The 20325-nt window shown below is 50.2% G+C and overlaps 1 protein-coding gene across 1 annotated transcript in view; it reads left to right on the top strand.

The window, feature by feature from the left end:
- The window catches only part of MYO5C (myosin VC), a 96074-nt gene that overhangs the window by 54418 nt on the left and 21331 nt on the right, over positions 1–20325 (top strand). Inside the window, exons 20-32 of the mRNA XM_062204777.1 lie at positions 524–689; positions 989–1135; positions 1960–2124; positions 3317–3410; positions 6575–6638; positions 7285–7465; positions 13256–13349; positions 13638–13701; positions 13783–13863; positions 14562–14742; positions 16730–16823; positions 17962–18025; positions 19462–19630. Of these exons, the coding sequence (XP_062060761.1) occupies positions 524–689; positions 989–1135; positions 1960–2124; positions 3317–3410; positions 6575–6638; positions 7285–7465; positions 13256–13349; positions 13638–13701; positions 13783–13863; positions 14562–14742; positions 16730–16823; positions 17962–18025; positions 19462–19630 (1564 nt within the window). The remainder of the gene's footprint in view (positions 1–523; positions 690–988; positions 1136–1959; positions 2125–3316; positions 3411–6574; positions 6639–7284; positions 7466–13255; positions 13350–13637; positions 13702–13782; positions 13864–14561; positions 14743–16729; positions 16824–17961; positions 18026–19461; positions 19631–20325) is intronic.

The following is a 20325-nucleotide window of genomic DNA, read 5'->3' as shown; positions in this document are numbered from 1 at the left end:
AACTTCTTGAGGCTTTGGGGCTTCCAGTTCTGTTGCAAATATTCAGATTTGTCATTGCTTCCCCCCATGAAAGCAGCCCTGGAGAAATATGTAAATAACATGTATTGCTGTGTTGTGATCAAACCCGACAATGACAGGGGACATTGGATTTGGCCATCAGGCATGGCTTACGTGCTCCAACCAGCATGATTTCTTGAATGAATGAATGAATGAATGAGCAAGTGCAGTGCCAGTGCACGGTGTCTTTTGTCACACTCACTGAGGGCGCATGAAGGAAGGGGGTGGATCCACCTACATAGGAAGCCTGTGAAAGTTCCCAGGTGGTCCCTCGGTGCTCCAGATGGATCCACGTTCAGATCTGGGCAGAGGGGAGAGGCCACCAGGGACAGGCCTGGGCTAGGCATTAGGTCAACTGCTTCATGTGTGGCGGAGCAGGACACGGGAGCATCGCTTACCAAAACGGGAAGTCGCTGCTCTGCGAACTTCCAGTCCCTCTACATTCTTTTTTTCTTTTTAAACCAAGGAAAGCGATCACTGCCGCGGCCTTGAAAGAAGCGTGGGCAGCCATCATCATTCAGAAGCACTGCCGAGGGTACCTGGTTCGCAACCTGTACCAGCTGATCCGCGTGGCCGCCATCACCATCCAGGCCTACACGCGCGGATTCCTGGCGAGGAGGAGGTATCGCCAGGTACCGCAGGGACCGCGTGCTTCCTCCAGACAGGTTTTCCAGGATGCTTGCTAGTTGCCGTCACCAGTGGTGCGATCGCTTTTCTGGGTGCAGACCTGGCCGAGGAGCAGGGAGTTCTGGCAGGAGAGGGTCTGTTCAGATGTCTCTTAGCCTGGGGCCAGGGGACTCCGAGGGTGGATGCCACAGGTGCCTATGTTACACTGGGGACTCCTCTGGTCATTGCATCTTCCAACATGGGCGGGGTTGGTGCAAACCACAGTGGAGAGGCAATTTATGTTTCTCAAAATCTTGTTCTGAAGATGCTGGAGGAACACAAGGCCGTGATCCTGCAGAAGTATGCACGGGCGTGGCTCGCCAGACGCAGGTTCCAGAACATCCGCCGATTTGTGCTCAACATTCAGCTCACCTACAGGGTCCAGCGTTTGCAGAAAAAGCTGGAAGATCAGGTAGGGGTTCATCGCGCATCTGTCATTTCTGCTTTCCCTAGTATAGGTTGATTTTGTTCTGGACAAGTTCTTTAGCTATGCTGTGAAGACTTAGGCCTGTGGTAAGAGGTTCAAACAGTTTGGAAGGACCACCCAAGCCAGAAAGCAGAGCCACACCGTGCAGGGTCCAGGACCATCACAGTGGCAATGGAATGGAGTATCAGAGGGGACACGCGCACCATGGCAGCGAGCAGGGCCTGCTGCGAGTCCGGATGCTGCCCAAGCTCTGCTTTAGGTCTTCGCCTGCTGGGCGACTTCGGCAGTAGAAATCGATCATCTCAGCGTCCTGGAGGTGAGACGTCCAGGATCAAGATGTAGGCAGGGTTGGTTTCTTCCCAAGGCCGCCCGCTAGGCTGGTGCACACCGTCTTCTCCCTGTGTCTGTTTGTGATCTCCCGTCTGTGTTCTCCAAGCCATCGGCTGTTCAGAGGACAGTCCCCCAACAGGGGGCGCTACCCCAAGGGCTTATCCTGAGGTTCCAGGGTTACGACTTCAACGTAGAAACTTTGGGAGGGACACGACTCAGCCCGGAATACTCGGGTTGTCCCGGAACCCCAGTATTAGACGGGTCCCAGGCCAAAAGAGCCACAGCTCAGCAGGACAGTGGCCTACCCAGGGCTGCCTCCCTGGCTTCACTGCGGTGAGCAGGCTATGCCAGTACCGTGGGAAACCTGGTGGGCGTGAGCTACCCTCTGCCAGGTGCCAGGTCCGAGTCTGGGCGCAGCGCACGGAGCAGCTTCTTGGTTTTGGGTCGACCTCTAACTGTCTGAGGTTCCTTTGCTCTAGAACAAAGAGAACCACGGGCTGGCGGAGAAGCTGACCAGCCTGGCCGCTCTCCGGGCCACAGACGCCGAAAAGGTTCAGAAGCTGGAAGCAGACCTGGAAAGAGCGGCCGCCCACAGGAGGAATTACGAGGAGAAGGGGAAGAGATACAAGGACGCTGTGGAAGAGGTCAGCGCTGGTTTGTGAACGAGGAAATGCGCGGGACCCTGGGTGAGGCGGGCGTGGCAAGTGGAATTCTGCAGAGCCAATCAGAGCAGCCGGCCGCCGACTATATTAGGAAGGGAGCCTGCCCTGTGGGGGAGGGAGAGCAGAGGGCTAGGGCCCAGGGGAAGAGGAGAGGTACAGCGCAGGTGTTCTCTTCCCTTCAAGATTTGCAGATGCTGGAAGACCCGAGGAGCCCTGGCTGATGGCTTCCCTCTCTTCCAGGATGACTTCGGTCCCCTGTCACTTGCCCATTGGGTCTGTGCCCTGGGAGCACCCTCCTCCAACAGCAGTGCAAACCTTGGGGGTGTAGCGGAAAGAGCAGTAGACATCAAATCAGTTGTCCTGGATTCAAATCTTGCCATTGCTGCTGTCTGGCTGAACAGCTTGAGTCCACTCTCTCACCCTCTCTGAGCCTTAGTCTCCTCAAACATAACTGGGAATGACAAAAAGGGACTGGCAGAGCTGTTGTGAAGCTAAAACTGTCAGATGAAACCATGATCTCTTAGTCCTCACTTTGCAAAGTCCTGCAGCACTCAGGGTCGGTAGCCTGGAGCCCCAGAGGGCATCCCTCCACCCTCCCTGGGACCTGGGGCTTGGGTGCACCGGCTCTGCTGTTGCTAGCGTTGCCAGCACTGGTTGGTATCAACAGTGAGCCCCATGGGGCCCCTACTGCCAGCCCAGTAGACACTTTACTTAGAAAAGATGAATTAATAGAAATACTGCTAAGAACACATATCAGTCCTGAGCCATAGTAATCTCAGAGTGTGACTCCACGTTGTATCATAAAGCAAGTAATTGTGCGTTTTAGGTATGTCAATCCTCCTGGCTGTTGAGACGCTCAGGCGAGGGACTGGTGTTTCCTTGATGCTGGGAAGCCCTTGGATTTAGTTGTTTCTCTTGGTCTCAGCCATGGCACGGCCAGGTTGGGAACAGCACCTGCTCTGAAGCCATTGGGAGCCCTCACACATGCAACCAAGTGTCTTGCAGTGGGCTGGAGTCTTGCAGTGGGCTGGAGCCTGCTGTGACCTGTGGACGGGGCTGGGAAACAAATACGAATTTAAGAATATACAACTCTCGCCGACAACGGCGATGGTGATGAAACTCAAAGCAGGGTTTTCAAACTTTTTTTTTTTTTTTTTTGCCTTCTCTTTGCTAGAAACTGGCCAAGCTTCAGAAGCGTAACTCAGAGCTGGAGGTACAGAAAGAGCAGCTACAGTTGAAGCTTCAGGAGAAGACTGAAGAGTTGAAGGGTAAAGCCCCCCATGGCCAATAAGCCTGGCATTCAGTTCAGAGTGGGGTGGGGCCCCGTGTGAGAATCAGGGTGTCCAGTGCACACTCATTCGTGCAAGCAGCAAAAATAGCTGAATTGAACTTGTTGAAATGACGCCCTGCCGACTCCAGCTTTTGTTGGCTAGCACGGGAATCCCTGCCTGTGCCCCCGAGGCTTCCGGCCCCTTTACAAAACATGGACGGTCAGGCCGTAAGCCCAGAGCTTTCGCATCAGGAAACGTCAGTGTGTCTACGTGTGCACGGGTGAGAGGGAGGCGTGGGGATGGCGGGGTGGTTCTGACATCTGTATGTTCTTAAACTCCTGTGCCAAGACGGGCAGAGGCCCTGAGCGGCGCTGGGACGGCGCACAGGCAGCACAATGCTATAGTGGTGTTTGTGGACTTGCAGAACTAAGTGGTAGTCCTGGCGCTGCAGGAAGGGCCAACCTTGAAACCAGTGGGGATCCCTTTCTTTTGGGGGTGTGGGGAAGCTCCCCTTAGCCTCGCTCTGTCGGACTGTAGCTTTCCAGCTCAAAGTAAGAACACTTGCAAACTGCCGGAAAAGGGGACAGACGGTGGTTCTTGGTGGGATAGCGTAACCCGCGGTCCTGGGTCCTCTTATCCAGGGTTCTTTCCCTGAGCTCCATCATGGGGGCAGCAGGGACCTGAGGGCCAGGCCTGGGGACCGCCCCTGCGGCTCAGGTCCAGCAAGTGGTGGATGCTGTAGGACCCAGGGCTGCACAGGGCCTGGAAGGAGCATGTGTTAGGAGGGACTAAGCACCCCGAGCCCAGCTCCACAGAGCGGGAGAAGCCATCGAGATGCCCTCCTGTGGGCCTGCGTGCCCTCCCCGCCTCTCCAGGATGAGACCAGGAAAGTGTCGGTGACGACCGGAGATCCGAGAGTAAACCTTGAACCTGAGGGAGGGAAGGGCTTGCCCATCCTCCACCCTCTTCATTAGAATACACTCCTCTTGGGTGGTGGTTTTTGGTTTTTTTTTTCCCTCTTAATTTCTTCAAGTAGAATTTCTCACAAGGACATTAAATTCTCAGCAGTGTAACCTGAAAATATATACTTGATACCACTGGCGTGTTTAGGTGGATAATGGTATATCCTCTGACAACTTTAAACCCAGTGTGGATGAAGCTGCTTCTTGTGGGGGTCTCCCTACCCGTGGCAAACCCTCTGCTGTGAACAGCCCCAGCCTCGACCTGCCCTCGGGACCTGTGACCCTGCAATGTTATCAGTTGGTGCTGCCTGTTTTCCTCGACTTCACTTTAACCTGAGGCCCCTGCCCCTGGGAAGAAAGTCACTACTGAGCAGCTTCTTTAGCCCTTCTGTAAATGGCCCGCGATGACAAGAGCCAGAATTGCAGCAATGCTGTGGGGCATTCACCCCTGAAGTTGTGTGAAATGCTGGCTTCTGGGGTTTAAGGTTTACGCGTTTTCCCGGGGTTTTCTGGTTTACTTGCCACATTCTGATGCAGTCCATTTTGATTCAGCCGAGTCTGACGCTGCATTAGACAAACTGTTAAACTGTTGGCTCTTTTTTAAACCAAGTCATTTGGGGAATCACTGGCGCCACTTGCCCGTCCCCTCCGGGCTGGGGCTCAGAGGTGAGACAGAGCTCAGGATGAGTTGTCAGCTGAGTGCAGATAGGAATGTCACGCTTTGATGGGCTGCGTCCGCCATTGTCCCAGATACCCTGTGGTGCAGCCGTGGGGTGCTCTGAACACTAGTGACTGTTTCCTGGTTGTCCACTGGCCCTTGACCTACCGACTTGGTGACAGACACTCCTGTTTCTCTGTCACAGCTGCTTTTGTTGTTGTTACTTCCTGTTCTCCAGGTGAAGACAGAAACTTTATTATTATTATTATCATTATTATTATTTAAGATTTACTTATTTATTTAAAAGCATTACAGAGAGCCAAAGACAGGCCGGCGCCACGGCTCAATAGGCTAATCCTCCACCTAGCGGCGCCGGCACCCCGGGTTCTAGTCCCTGTCAGGGCACCGGATTCTGTCCCGGTTGCCCCTCTTCCAGGCCAGCTCTCTGCTATGGCCTGGGAGTGCAGTGGAGGATGGCCCAAGTGCTTGGGCCCTGCACCCATGGGAGACTAGGATAAGCACCTGGCTCCTGCCTTCGGATCAGCGCGGTGCGCCGGCCGTGGCGGCCATTGGAGGGTGAACCAACGGCAAAAGGAAGACCTTTCTCTCTGTCTCTCTTTCTCACTATCCACTCTGCCTATCAAAAAAAAAAAAAAAAAAAAAAAAAAGAGAGAGAGAGCCAGAGACAGGGAGATCATCCATCCACTGGTTTACTCCCCAAATGGCTGCAACAGCCAGAGCTGGGCCAGAGCTGGGCCAGTCCAAAGCCAGGAGACAGGAGCTTCCTCCTGGTCTGCCACGTGGATGCAGGGGCCCAAGGGAGCTGCTTCTCCCAAGTGCATTAGCAGGGAGCCGGATGGGAAGTGGAGCAGCCAGGATTCAAACCAGTGCCTTTATGGGATGCTGGCACTGCAAGCAGCGGCTTGCACCACGGTGCTGGCCCAGAAACTGTATTATTTTCTTGGTTATCATAGGTGAGTGGTTCTCAAGCAGAGTTCCTTGAGGGACAGCTCATATGTCTGGAAGCATCTTGGCTGTCAGAACTGCAGCAGAGGCGCCCTGTCTCCAGAGGGTGGGAGCCAGGGATGCTGTTCCAAATCCTACACACAAGACAGCTCCCCTGTCCTGTCCACTGTAGGATTTATCCAGCCCAAAGTGTAATAGTGCTGCAATTGAGAATTGCATAGTTTGCTCATTTTCTTATCAAAGAATAGCTGTTTATTTTTAATACTAGTTGCTCTCTGAGCCAACTTATCTACTTCAATAAAACAAATGACATTCAGTAGCATTAAAGTACTATACATGAAGCTATTTATTCATAGATTTGAACATGGAAAACTTGTGAGAATTATTCTTTTGAAATCCCCTTGTCTATATTTCTAGTCTCTTAAAAAAAAAAAAAACAACGCTCTCATCTGCAGTGCCATTAGGCGTAAGTAGCACCTGATTATTCCTAACATTTCCCCTCGTGAACTCCTCGGAGACAATGAAGGCTTTTGTTTGGCGGAGAAGCTTCAAGGGGCGTTTTCCTCTCTTCACAGAAAAGATGGACGGCCTCACCAAGCAGCTCTTTGAAGATGTGCAGAAAGAGGAACGCCAGAGAGTGTACGGAAACCTCCCCGCCCTTAAAGGCGCCGCCTCCTTCCCTCGGCTGGCTTAGGTCTTGCTTCTCAGCTTGCAGGCAGCAGGTCGCACAGACAGCACAGCGGGCTCCGAGTGTTTTTAGGAAGAGAGAGAGACTGGCATGACAGCTCAGTCCCCCAGTGCACGCTCCCAGACGATGCGAGGCTCTGGAGCTGTCCGTCTGTCGCTGGCTGCATGGACACTGTGCCCCCCCCCGCCCCCAAATTGCAGGGTCATTGGAACTGAGGAGGGGCCGGGACTTGACAGAACTTGCCAAAGTCCTTGCTGGGGACAGTGGTCCGTCCCTTCAGGGCACTGCGGGGTCCCAGGGGCAGCGTCTAGAATCCAGTGCCCCCAGCGAGAGGGTGTCTTAAGTTCGGCCTCCCCATCCCGCGCTCCCCGTGTGGGATCGTTGTGCAGCCACACTTCTGGGGTCAGAGGTGTAAGAAGTTGCCTTTTACCTCAGGGGACTAGGGAATGGCTTGCTAAAAATGAGACCAGTGTCCCCCAGGACAGCCAGAGCAGCTCCTGCTTCACCTGAGTCCGCCCTCCCCTGTCTCCTCTTTTCGGAATAATGTGTCCAGGCTGTAGAGATGATTCGAAACTCTCCTCTGCTCTTGCTGTCTAGGCTTCTTGAAAAGAGTTTTGAGCTGAAAACACAAGGCTATGAAAAGCAGATCCAGTCTTTGAAAGAAGAAATTAAAGCACTCAAGGACGAGAAAATGCAACTCCAGCAGCAGGTGGAGGAGGGGCGCATCACCAGCGATGGCTTGAAGGGGGAGGTGGCCCGGCTGAGCAAGCAGGCCAAGGTAGGACTGCCCACCTCTTTTTAAAATGAATTATTTACTTATTTATTTATGTAAAAAGCAGAGTGACAGAGAGATCTCTGGTTTGTTCTCCAGATGGCCACAACAGCCAGATCTGAGCCACACCAAAGCCAGGAGTCTGGAACTCCATCCTGGTCTCCCACGTGGGTGGCAGGGGTCCAAGTACTTGGGCTATCACCTTCTGCCTTCCCAGGCACAGTAGCAGGAAGCTGGATCCGAAGCAGAACAGCTGGGACTGGAACCGGTGCCCATATGGGATGTGGGCATCCCAAGTGGTGCTTTACACCCGTCACTTTTAGGCCCACCCCTGGTTGAGTCATTTGACCTTTGCCAGAGACAGTAGCTCCCGGTTCCCATGGGGTCAGACAGTTAAAAGCATCTGTGCCAAGTCCAAAGGTGAAAGGAGCCTGGTTGCTCCAGTTCTCCCCAGGATGAACCCCCACGCTGCCTCTGATTCAGCAACGATCATATTTCATAATTTAAATTCCACTTCCTTTTTTTCTTTAAAAAATTAATTTATATATTTGAAAGACAGAGTTAGAGAGAGAGATTGATTCTATCTGCTGCTTCACTCCCCAAATGGCTGCAACAGCCAGGACTGGGCCAGGCCAAAGCCAGAAGCCAGGAGCCAGGATCTTCATCCGGGTCTCCCCATGGGTGCAGGGACCCAAGCACTTGGATCATCCTCTGTTGCTTTCCCAGATGCGATAGCAGGGAGCTGGATCGCAAGTGGAGCATCTGGGACTTGAGCTGGTGTCCAAATAGGATGCCGGTGCTACAGGTGGCCGCTTAGCCCTACGTGCCACAGCGCCAGCCCCAAAAGCCAGCTCTCTAACTTTTTTGAAATTACATTTGTATCAAGTTATTTAAATATATTGGCTTAGGGAATACTTCTAAATGAAATTATGAACTGAGGTGAGCCTTTATTATGTAACCCATCATGTTATAAGTCTATAAATACCTATATTAGAATTAAATTACCTAATTGTCTGACTCTTCCACTTAAACTGCTATCAGAAAATCCCCTGGGGGGCCGGCACCATGGCTCACTTGGTTAATCCTCCGCCTGCGGCGCCGGCATCCCATATGGGCGCCGGGTTCTAGTCCTGGTTGCTCCTCTTCCAGTCCAGCTCTCTGCTGTGGCCCAGGAAGGCAGTGGAGGATGGCCCACTCCTGCACTCGCAAGGGAGACCAGGAGGAAGTACCTGGCTCCTAGCTTCGGATTCTATGGCCAACTGGGGGGTGAACCAACAGAAGGAAGACCTCTCTCTCTCTCTCTCTGTCTAACTCTACCTGTAAAAAAAATTTAAAAAGAAAAAAGAAAATCCCTTGGAACAATGACCTATTGGCATAGTATGGTGAATAATAGTAGGTCGTGCATCTCAAAATCATTAAGAGTAAGTTTCATATGTTTTCACTACAAAAATGATTTGAGGTGACAGATGTTAGCTTGATTTAATATCATACATTATATTCATAAATCATAAATCGCTTTGTGCACCATGGGTATATATAACTATAATCTGCCAATTTACAATAAAAATAAATTATTAAAATTTAGGCAAAGTCACACAGAAGAATTTTTAAAATTGCTTAATCAGACATAGAATACTAGTGGCTACCTGTATTTATAATAAAATATATATAAAAATTTCTGGCAAATCTAATCAGAAGCTTTTGACAAAAATTAAAATAAAAAAATGCAAGGATCCATGGTTGGATAATCAAGGCTTGGCTGAATTGTTTTTCCCGCCCAGAAACTTAAACCTGTGTGTCCCTAGGTTCTTTAATAAAAAGCTTTTCACTGTAAAGTTAGAAAGGTTTTATGCTTCCACTACGTATGAGAAACACATGTTAGTGGACTATGTGTAAGAGGACGCAAATGTTCTCTGTAGTGGTCGTGGACAGCCAGGCATGATGCTGAAGGGCCTTTGGAACCACATCTGGGCAGCTCTGAACTTCCCAGGGACCACTGAATTCTCTGCCCTAGAGAGAGAGAGAGAGAGAGAGAGAGTAGCGCTAACTTATTTTTCTTTATTTGAAAGGCAAATGTCACAGACAGAGACATCTTCCATCCACTGGCTTACTCAGCAAATGCCACAGCCAGGGCTGGGCCAGTCCGAAGCCAGGAGCAGGGGATTCCATCCACATCTCCCACATGGGTGGCCGAGGTCCACGTACTTGAGCCTGCTGCCTCCAACTGGGTGCGCATTAGCAGGAAGCTGGATAGGAAGCAGAGATGAGTGTCCGTCATAGGCACTGCAGTATGGGATGTGGGTGTCCCGCACAACGGTTTAACCCACTGTGCCAAAACACTCACCCCCAAGTCTCTTGTTTAAAAGTAGGAGATCCAACCAGGAGATTGGGGAGGGTCGCTTCTAGCCAGGTATTCTACGTGTGTTATGTACAGGACTGCAGTCCCTCTGTGAGACTCACACCATCTGCCCAGAGACTGTGCCTGAAATTGGGGAAATTGTGAGCTGCACTTGGAGCTGGGCACCAGTAGATGGCACTCACACCCTCCTAAGTAGGTAAAACTGGGTTAAACTCCCCCAGGTGATATATTAAGGTTAATCTTGTTTTTGAAGAAAAGAACCCATTGTTATCAAGTTTTATATGTTATAATCAGCCTCAAAAGTATAAGTTTTTAAAAAGGCGTGAGTAGGCATTGGTACCTGATTCAACAGGTTAAGCCACTGCCTGCCATGCCAGCATCCCATATGAGCGCTGGTTTTTGAGTCCTGGCTGCTGCACTTCCAACCCAGTGTCCCGCTAACATGCCTGGGAAGGCAGTAGAAGATGACCCAAGTATTTGGGCCCCTGCCACCAATGTGGGGGACTCAAATGGAGCCCTGGCTCCTAGCTTTACCTTGGCCCAACCCTGGCTGTTGTGTCCAATTGGGAAGTGAACCAGTGGATCGAAGATACAGGCATTCTCATTCTCTCATTCTTCTCTCTCTCTCTCTCTAACTGCTTTTCAAATAAATATTTCTAAAAATATTTTTTAAATGGAAAGGCATAAGTAAGTAAGTATGAGTTGGAACATCATCCGAAACATTAGAGAAGAACAGGGCTTTAGTTTGGATAAACCCTGTACCTTGACATGTGACCCTGAGTATGCCATTTGCCCTTCAGTTAACTTTAGTTTCGGGGACTGTGCCTGGTGCATTGAATCAAGCTGCCACTTGAAATGCCTGCATCCCGTAGCAGAGGGCCTGGGTTTGAGTCCCGCTTCTGCTCTCCACTCCAGCTTCCTCCTGATGGGCACCCTGGGAGAAAGCAGGTGATGGCTCAAGTAGTTGGATCCCTGCCACTCACATAAGAGACCTGTGTTGAGGCTGGCACCGTGGCTCAACAGGCTAATCCTCTGCCTTGCGGCGCCAGCACACCGGGTTCTAGTCCCGGTCGGGGCACCGGATTCTGTCCCGGCTGCCCCTCTTCCAGGCCAGCTCTCTGCTATGGCCCGGGAGTGCAGTGGAGGATGGCCCAAGTGCTTGGGCCCTGCACCCCATGGGAGACCAGGAGAAGCACCTGGCTCCTGCCTTCGGATCAGCGCGGTGTGCCGGCCGCAGCGCGCAGGCTGTGGCGGCCATTGGAGGGTGAACCAACGGCAAAGGAAGACCTTTCTCTCTGTCTCTCTCTCTCACTCTGCCTGTCAAAAAAAAAAAAAAAAAAAAAGAGAGAGAGAGAGAGAGAGAGACCTGTGTTGAATCCCCGGCTCTGACTTTAGCTTGGCCTGCCCCTGACCACTTGGTAGACATTTGAGAAGTAAACCAATGGATGGGAGACCGATCAATTCTCTTTCTTTCTTTTCTCTCTCTCTCTTCCTTTCAATTTTCTGATCTCTGAAAGACCATTCCACTCCCCTAGAGGCCTGGTAAGAGGATTGGGTCACCTTTGTGAAGTGCTCAGTCTATGTCAGGGCGATGCTCTTTCCTGCCCCTGCGGAGCCAGAAGCCGAGGCCCTTAAACACTTTGTGACTGAGCAAATGTCCAGGAGGAGAGATTCGCCTTTGTATCCCCCCCAGGGACACAAGCACAGACCTGCGGCCTTTCCCAGGCTGAGCCTCTTCCCTCGCACCCAGAGCTGCCCCCCAGAGCACCCCACTTCCCAGGCCACACTCACCCTGTCTCTGCCTTGGCTGAAGCCAGACCCACAAGTATGAAGGTGGGCGACTGGTCCCGCATCCTTGAATTCAGGACTTCATTATTTGCCGAAGAGGATTTTAGCCCTTGTGCTTTGACTTCTCTGGGCTTTCCCTCTGTTCCGCTCCACCCCAGAACTGTAGCTGTTCCCTTACACAAGCACACTTCAAAAAGCTCCTGGAAAATGCAATGAAAAGGTAAGTTAACTGTGATAGAAGAATACCTGAAATCTATGCATCATTTTTTCATAATGCACTTTTCCCATGAACTTTCCAAAGACCTCTGGCTTAATAGAGCAGCCAACTGTTGATACAATCAAGCAGATCCAGAAATAAGTCATAGCATTTTTTTAAAAAAGATTTATTTATTGGCTGGGGCCGTGGCTTAACAGGCTAATCCTCCGCCTTGCGGCGCTGGCACACCGGGTTATAGTCCTGGTTGGGGCACCGGATTCTATCCTGGTTGCCCCTCTTCCAGGCCAGCTCTCTGCTATGGCCCAGGAAGACAGTGGAGGATGGCCCAAGTGCTTGGGCCCTGCACCCGCATGGGAGACCAGGAGAAGCACCTGGCTCCTGGCTTCGGATCAGCACAATGCGCCGGCCGCAGCGGCCATTGGGGGTGAACCAACAGCAAAAAGGAAGACCTTTCTCTCTGTCTCTCTCTCACTATCCACTCTGCCTGTCAAAAAAGGAAAAAAAAAAAAGATTTATTTATTTATTTATTTGAAAGTCAGAGTTACACAGAGAGAAGGAGAGGCACAGATAAAGGGAGGGAGGGAGGGAGGGAGGGAGAGAGAGAGAGAGAGAGAGAGTGTTCTTTGACCCGCTGGTTCACTCCCCAGTTGGCCACAACGGCCGGAGCTGCGCCCATCCAAAGTCAGGAGCCAGGAGCTTCCTCTCAGTCTCCCATGTGGTGCAGGGGCCCAAGGACTTGGGCCATCTTCTACTGCTTTCCCGGGCCACAGCAGAGAGCTGGATCAGAAGTGGAGCAGCTGGGACTTGAACCAGCACCGATATGGGATGCCGGCACTAAAGGTGGAAGCTTTATCTGCTATGCCACAGTGCTGGCTCCAGGTCACAGCATTTTGAGCAGTTAGAAATGCTCCAAGGGCCAGAGTGTGGCCTACTGGTTAAGTCGCCATTAGAACACCCCCGTCCCACTTTGGAGTCCCTGGGTTCAATTCCTGGCTCTGGTTCCTGGCTTCAGCTTCCCGCCGATGCAGTCTGAGAGGCAGTGGTGATGGCTCAAGGAATTGGGTACCTACCACCCACTTGAGAGACAAAGGTTGAGTTTGCAGCTCCTGGTCTTGGCCCTTTGGTCACTGAGGGCATTTGAGGAATGGGCCAGCAGGTGGGAGCTCTGCCTGCCTCCCTGTCTGCCTGCCTGCCTCCCTGCCTGTCTGTCTGATCTATCTTTGTCTTCTGTTTCTCTGCCTGTCAAAAAAAATTCTAAAGCCATGTTTCAAGGCCAAGCTGTATGGGCAGTGATGGTCTAGTCTAGTAAGATTGTTAATGAAGAAAGGCAATGAGGACACCTTGCATTGACATACGTCCTGTGACAGCCCCTCCTTGGTAAGCATAATCACTGTTTTGTTTTCCTCCTGGTTCTGCCACTGGTGTGATTCAGACAATCTCTGAGTTCGAAAAGGAGATAGAACTACTTCAGAGCCAGAAGATAGACGTGGAAAAACACGTGCAGTCACAGAAACGGGAAATGCGAGGTAACGAGTGCGGGCTCCTCGGTTCATGAGGTGCGGACTGCATGTGTCATGGATGCGTCACGTGTGTCCCTTGATTCCTGTGGGTGCGGCAGGTTAGCCACCCGGCTGGATATGTGCTAGACTTGGTTAGTGAGTGGGTGGGATAGCTGGTTAGTTAGATAGCAGAAGGTTGGTTGGTTGGGTAACTGGTTAGTGATTTCCCTGGAGACAGTGTGTGGCCCTAGCAAGGCAGTGGAAGGAGAAAACCACATGCAAATGTGGTCTAAGCAGAGCTTCTCCTTCTTCCAGAAAAGATGTCAGACATCACCAGACAACTTCTTGAAAGCTACGATATTGAAGACGTGAGAAGCAGGTGACCACTTTGGCATTGGCAAACATTTAAGAACACAGAGACCGCGAGAGGGCTGATGGACTTCCTCTCGTTGCTTTGCAGGCTCTCCGTGGAAGACTTGGAGCATTTGAACGAGGACGGAGAACTTTGGTTTGCTTACGAAGGCCTAAAGAAAGCAACACGGTTAGAAAGAAGCCTCGACTCTCTCTTGGATTTTTCAGAGTTAAATAGACGATTGGAAAGTCAAAAGTTAATCTTAGAGATTTGACACACAAAGCAAACTCAGTAGGATTATCTAATAAACATTGGAAACACTTCTCTGAGAATTAAGTAATGCATTTTCATGATGAAGAGTGATCTCTTTATGGGCTAAAACCATAGTAAAACCCTAGCCTGCATGGTGAAAACTGATTGTACCATCTAAGTCGGCCAGCATTACTGTGGATATATGAATATGTTTACATTTATAGTTAAGGAACCTGTTGCATTTATTTAAAGTAATATACTTTTTTATCAGTTTTAGACTCAAGGCTGTATTGGGTGGAAAATACAGAAAATTCTCAGCCCATCACCGCTACCCTCCACCCCCATACACAGTTGCCCCCCATTGAGGCCCCCCAACAAAGTGGCACAACTTATATGTGAACCTGCACTGACTCATCACCATCACCCAGAGCCCGTGAGCTCCATTAATGTTGTACATTCTGTGGGTTTTGACAAATGTATGATGACATGGATCCACAGGTGTAGTATCAGAGAGAATATTATTCTTCAAAACCCTTAAGGGAAGAAAAGGGCAATTTCAACACTTTTTAAAGCAAATGGCAAAGAGATTTTATTTAAGAAGTTAATGAAATGGCCTTTTTCACTCTCTTGACCAGTGTTCTGGAGAGCCATTTCCAGTCCCAGAAGGATTGCTATGAAAAGGAGATAGAAGCTTTGAACTTCAAAGTGGTGCATCTCAGTCAAGAAATCAACCACCTGCAGAAATTATTTAGAGAAGAGAACGACATCAACGAAAGCATCCGTCATGAAGTGACCAGGCTGACGTCAGAAAACATGGTATATGGCCTCAGCCAGGGTCCCAGGCATGGCTATTATGCCAAAGACATTATTCAACAGTGGAGGAAAATTCAGTTTCTTGGCAGTCAAACAATGGAGAGAAGTTATTTTTTCCAGGAGTGAAATAATTGGCTTAGAAGATAAAGCTATCAAATGCCCTGGGCTGGGGAGCACCTTGATGTGACGGTGTGTTGGCTTACTCCAGCATGGTGGGTCCAAGTTCTTGGTGGAGCAGGGGGCAGGGCAAGGAGAGAGAATGTTTATCAGTCTACATATTTAAATCTAGCCCTACCCCGCTGAGATGTGGGCAAAAAGCTAAGGCAAAGTGGAGCTCTTGAGAGGGCAGCTTGTTCAGAATGTCAGTCCTACGCATGCGCCAGATGGCACCTGTTCCCAGAATTTCCTCCTCCGTGATGCCCGTTCCTTCCTGCTTATCTTTTTTTTCCGACTCATGCCTGCTGGCATAGAGAAGCGCTAAAGGAATTTCCAGTCTCTGTCTTCACCCTGCCCTACGGCGGCCATTGCTCCCGGGAGCCAGTCAGACTTCTCCCAGGTCACCTGCCTGTACTTCCTCCACCCCCATCCCACTGACTCAGCAATCACCCCCCTCTGCCAGACCCCTGCCACCAGCACAGTCCACCTGCACAAGCTGAGCACCTGCACCTTGCTCAGTGTCTCCTGTGACAGGAACCGCTCCCGCCCCTTCCTTGTTGGGTTCTTGGCTTCCATGATGTAATGCTCCTCTCTCTCTCTCTCTCTCTCTCTCTCTCTCTCAGCTCACCTCACTGGCTGACCCTTCTCGGCTTCTTCTCTGTCTCCTCCTCTGCCTAACCTGAGCAATCTTGGGGCTGTGTCACCAGGTGAGGAGTCAGGAGGTGGACATGTAGAACAGTTGCCAAGGACTTTCCTAGCTGGGTGTATTCCTTGGGTGAAACTAACAAGGGATTTGCAGAGACATACAACTGCACCATCAGACCAGGGTTCTTCTTGGGGACTTCTGAGGCATGGTTGCACTTATCAACTTGGCCAGTAGAGAAAGTGTTTCCACCTCACTGGGAGTGGAGGTGATGGACATTGAAAGAAATATGCAGATTGTGCAAACAGCTGGCTTAATAGTTAAGATGCTGGTTAAGGTGCCAGTTAAGATGCTCACATCCCACGTTGGATTGCCTGGATTTTAAGCCTGGATCCAGCTCTGAATTCCAGCTTTCTGCTAATGCAAAGCCTGGGAAGCAGAGTGATGGCTCAGTTCCTGCTACCCACATGGGAGATGTGAATTGACTTCCTGGCTCCTGGCATTATCCCAGCCCAGTCCTGGCCATTGCACTCATTAGGGAATGAATCAGGAGATGGGTGCTCTCTCCCTCTATTATCTGCATCTCTGTTTGTTTCTCTGTCTCTCAAATTTAAAAAAATAATACAGATAGACAAGCATATAGGAATGCAGAACATACAAAACATATTAAAATACTTTTCATAACACCTGGCAAATAAATGTTATAAAAAAAACCTATACATGTTTTTAAAAATGTCTTCGCATCAAAATAAACTTTTAATTCCATTTGCCCATGCACTGTTTGAAATATCTTTGTACTGGGTGACTCTAGACCTCTAATCACAGAGCAGGGCATGACTTGGAGTTCAGAAGTCCCTTTGAGGTGGCCTCTCCTGTCCCTAGAGGTGGAGGCAACATCTCTGAGCCCGACCCACAGAGGCCACCCACGTCTCTTCACACAACCCCTCCCTCAGCCCAGCACAGGGTTCCGTTCCCGCGGTGTGCATCCTTCTGCCAGAGTTGTAGCCAGGAGAGAACCGGTCCCTCTGATTCCTTGATTCTGGAGTTGAAAATCAGAGTGGCGGTCCAGCCCTGCACCTTGGGTCCTGTTACTCAGCCTGTTCCACAGGCTAGACCCATCACTTGTGTCTGAGACTGTAAAGTTGATGGTAAAGTACTTTATATTCTGATATTTATCATTCTTCTCTAAAGATGATCCCAGACTTTAAACAGCAAATTTCAGAACTAGAGAAACAGAAGCAAGATCTTGAAATCCGCCTGAGTGAGCAAACTGAGAAAATGAAAGGTAAGTGAATCTCTCCTGCGCCGGCTTTAAGGAAGAGTTCCCTGCATCCAGGAAGTGATGTAGAAAAGTCATCGCAGTCTGGGATTTTCAGCTCTGACTGTCCCCAAAGGCAGACAGCTCACCTAAATGTGAGAGGTGGGCTGGGTGGAGGCTCCAAAGAGCCATGAGTCATTTCAAGGGGGCAGCTGCCTCCAAGAGCCATTGAGTGCTGCCAAGTCGAAATGCAGGCACCAGTGTTGCTGGATTTTCCTATTTTTAAAGAAAGCCATGGGGCCGGCACCATGGCTCACTTGGTTAATCCTCTGCCTGCGGTGCTGGCATCCCATATGGGCACGGGGTTCTAGTCCCAGTTGCTCCTCCTCCAGTCCAGCTCTCTGCTGTGGCCCGGGAGCCCGCATGGGAGACCAGGAGGAAGCACCTGGCTCCTGGCTTCGGATCAGCACAGTGTCGGCCGTAGCAGCCATTTGGGGGGTGAACCAATGGAAGGAAGACCTTTCTCTCTGTCTCTCTCTCTCTCACTGTCTAACTATCTGTCAAATAAATAAACTTTAAAAAATTTAAAAAGAAAAGCCAGAAGCCCATATTTTCATGTGAAAAATCACACTTTTAGAACAACAGTATACTCGGGTGGACACTTGGCCTAGTGGCTAAGACATCACTTGGGATGCCGGCATCCCATGTTGTAGTGCCTGGGTTAGGGTGCTGGCTCCAATTCCAGTTCCAGCTCCCTGCTAGTGTGCACCCTGGGAGAGAGCAGGGGATCGTTCAAGTACTTGGCCCCCTGCCACCCACGTGGAAAACCCAGATTGAGTTCTGGGCTCCTGGCTTTAGTCAAGCCATAGCTGTCTTAGAAATCTGGGACGTGAACCAGCACATGGAAGATCTCTATCTATTTATCTGTCTTTTGTTTTTTCTTTCCTTCAATAAGTAAGTTTTAATAATATTCTAACTTTAAAAAATTAATTAATTAAATAGAACCAGGGTATAAGAAATTTTTAAACAGTGTTCAGACCAAACAAAGCCTAACCTCAGATGTAATATAGTTTACAGAACCTTTGATTACTGAAAATAACCCCAAACCCAAACCAAGATGCAGTGAAGGGGGCCCCTGCAGTACTGACAATTACTCTTGTCATAGGAAAACTGGAAGAGCTGTCCAATCAGTTAACTCGCACTCGAGAGGAGGAAGGGGCACACAGAAAGTAAGTGTTACTGGGTATGCACCTCAAGTTCATGCCACATAATGCTTTTGTTGAGATTGTACAATATACCAAAATGTGTTATTAAGCTAAAAAAGCCAGATGTTAATTCATGTGAGTTATTTATTTATTACTGTGCAATTGGGAAGAAAAGAGGCACGGTAGGTCCCCACTTATCTGTGGTTTTGCTTTCTGCAGTTTCAATTATCTGTGGTCAAACACAGCCTGAAACTATTAAATGGAAAATTCAGGAATTAACAGCTCATACATCTTCAATAGCTTTCATAACTATTTTATGATACATTGTTGTGATTGTTCTTTGTTATGCTTTATTAATCTCTTACTGTGCCTAGTTTTAAAATTCAGCTTTAAGGTTTGTATGTGTAGGAAAAAGCATAGTATAAATAGGATTCGGCACTACCTGCAGGTTCAGGTGTGCACTGGGGACCTACGAACATATTCTTTGGAGATCAAGGGGACCACTGTACCTGTGTACACACATGCATGTTGGGAGGAGACTGAGAGGAGTGAAACATTGGTTTCCTCCAGGGAGGGTAGACACGCAAAGGAGAGAAAGAGACTTACTTGCCATGGTATGAGGGGACTTAAGAAAGTCCGTGGGAAAGGTGTATTATGAAAAAACTGTGTGGACGGCAAAAATGTTTGCACTGAAACAAACACATCCTTGAATCCCACTTCTCTGTGAACTTGTTGAAGTCCCCTTGTGCATGTTTTTGTACTCATGGAACGTTATACCCCATGCATGAATCGTCTGTTCATAAAGGGGTCAAAAGTAGATTGTGTGGAGAGAACGGAGCTTTGGTTAGCAGACTACTTGGGTAAGAGTTGAAGCTCACGTTGGTAGAAGATCTTCATTGCTGAGCCCCTCAAGGCCCCAGTGCCCTGGTGCAGCCCTGTGGGGAAAATACTCGGCTTTCCTGGCAACGTGCTGAGCCGCTGGGTTTTCCAGAAGCATGAACGGACACTACGCAGTCCTACAAGCACCGTTAGTCACGTGACTGTCAGTAGGCGGACCTAGGGTCACAGAAAGGAGGGAGGGGAGCTGCATCCTGGAACTCTCTGGAGATGCGCCCTCTTTTCCTCTTCCCCATCCCTGAGCATCCGGGCCCCAGGCTGCTTACACAGGAGCTGGTGGCTGGGCTGTGGGTCCCAGGGTGTGAGTTTCTGTGGGTGCCCCATGGGGCTGCAGTCGCTTATCGGTCATGGAGGCTGGAGCAGGCCGTGGCATTTTTATGTCCTCAGCAGCCCTGGTCTCTCTTCAGCCCCCATCAAGGACTCTCTGTTTGGGTACTGCCTGCTTTCTGCAGAACTTGACCAGGGTATTTTCCCAACTTGGAAATATCGGTCCTTGCTATGATAATGACTGACTTCTCCACGTGGTCGTGCTGATGCTGAAAGTCCCTCCATGCCTCTCTCAGGGCCGTAGAAGCCCCAGGTGAAGTGCACACCAGAGAGAAAGAGAAGCTGCTGGGTAGCATCCCAGACACTCAGGAGGCTGGGGAGCCCTTGAAGGAAGGCCTTGAAGATGAGCGTGAAGCTGCCCGTCAGAGCCAGCAGGAAGCAGCTCGTCTCACTTTGGAAAACAGGGTGCGTTTTCTTTCCTTTTCTTTTTTTAAAGATGTACTTATTTATTTGAAAGGCAGGGTTACAGAGAAGCAGAGAGTTACAGAGAAGCAGAGGCAGAGAGAGAGATTTTCTATCTGCTGTTTCACTCACCAGATGGCCACAATGGCCAGGACTAGGCCAGACTGAAGCCAGGAGCTTCTTCCAGGTCTTCCACCTTGGTGCAGGGGCCCAGGGACTTGGGCCATCTTCCACTGCTTTCCCAGGCCGTAGCAGAGAGCTGGATCTGAAGTGGAGCAGCCGGGACTTGAACCGGCACTCATATGGATGTTGGCACTGCAGGCAGTGGCTTTACCCCCTACACCACAGCACCGGCCCCACAGGGTGCATTTCTAACTTGTGGGTGGATGGCTATCTGGGCACAGATGCTGCTCAAGGCAGGGCTGAGTAGCCCATAGCATATGATTGACAGTTGTCAATGCAAACTTGTTCCATCAGTCAGATTGACATCAGACAATCTCAAAAGACAGGAGGTCTCTGAGGGGGCTTCTGCAGGGGGCCTCGGGACTTACCAGCCACCCCAGGGAGGGTCAGAGGACAGGTGGCACAGTACAGAGCCCTTGAGTCTGAAATGAAGATGCACGGCTTAGGGCGCATGGAGGCTAAGAAGGCCGCTGGGTGAGTGGACGAGTGCTGTGCTGAGCAAACTTACCCCCTGT

The sequence above is a fragment of the Lepus europaeus genome, chromosome 11 (assembly GCF_033115175.1).
Source record: "Lepus europaeus isolate LE1 chromosome 11, mLepTim1.pri, whole genome shotgun sequence".
Taxonomy (NCBI): domain Eukaryota; kingdom Metazoa; phylum Chordata; class Mammalia; order Lagomorpha; family Leporidae; genus Lepus; species Lepus europaeus.
The sequence above is the reverse complement of the archived record's forward strand: the minus strand, read 5'-3'. Positions and strand labels throughout refer to the sequence as shown.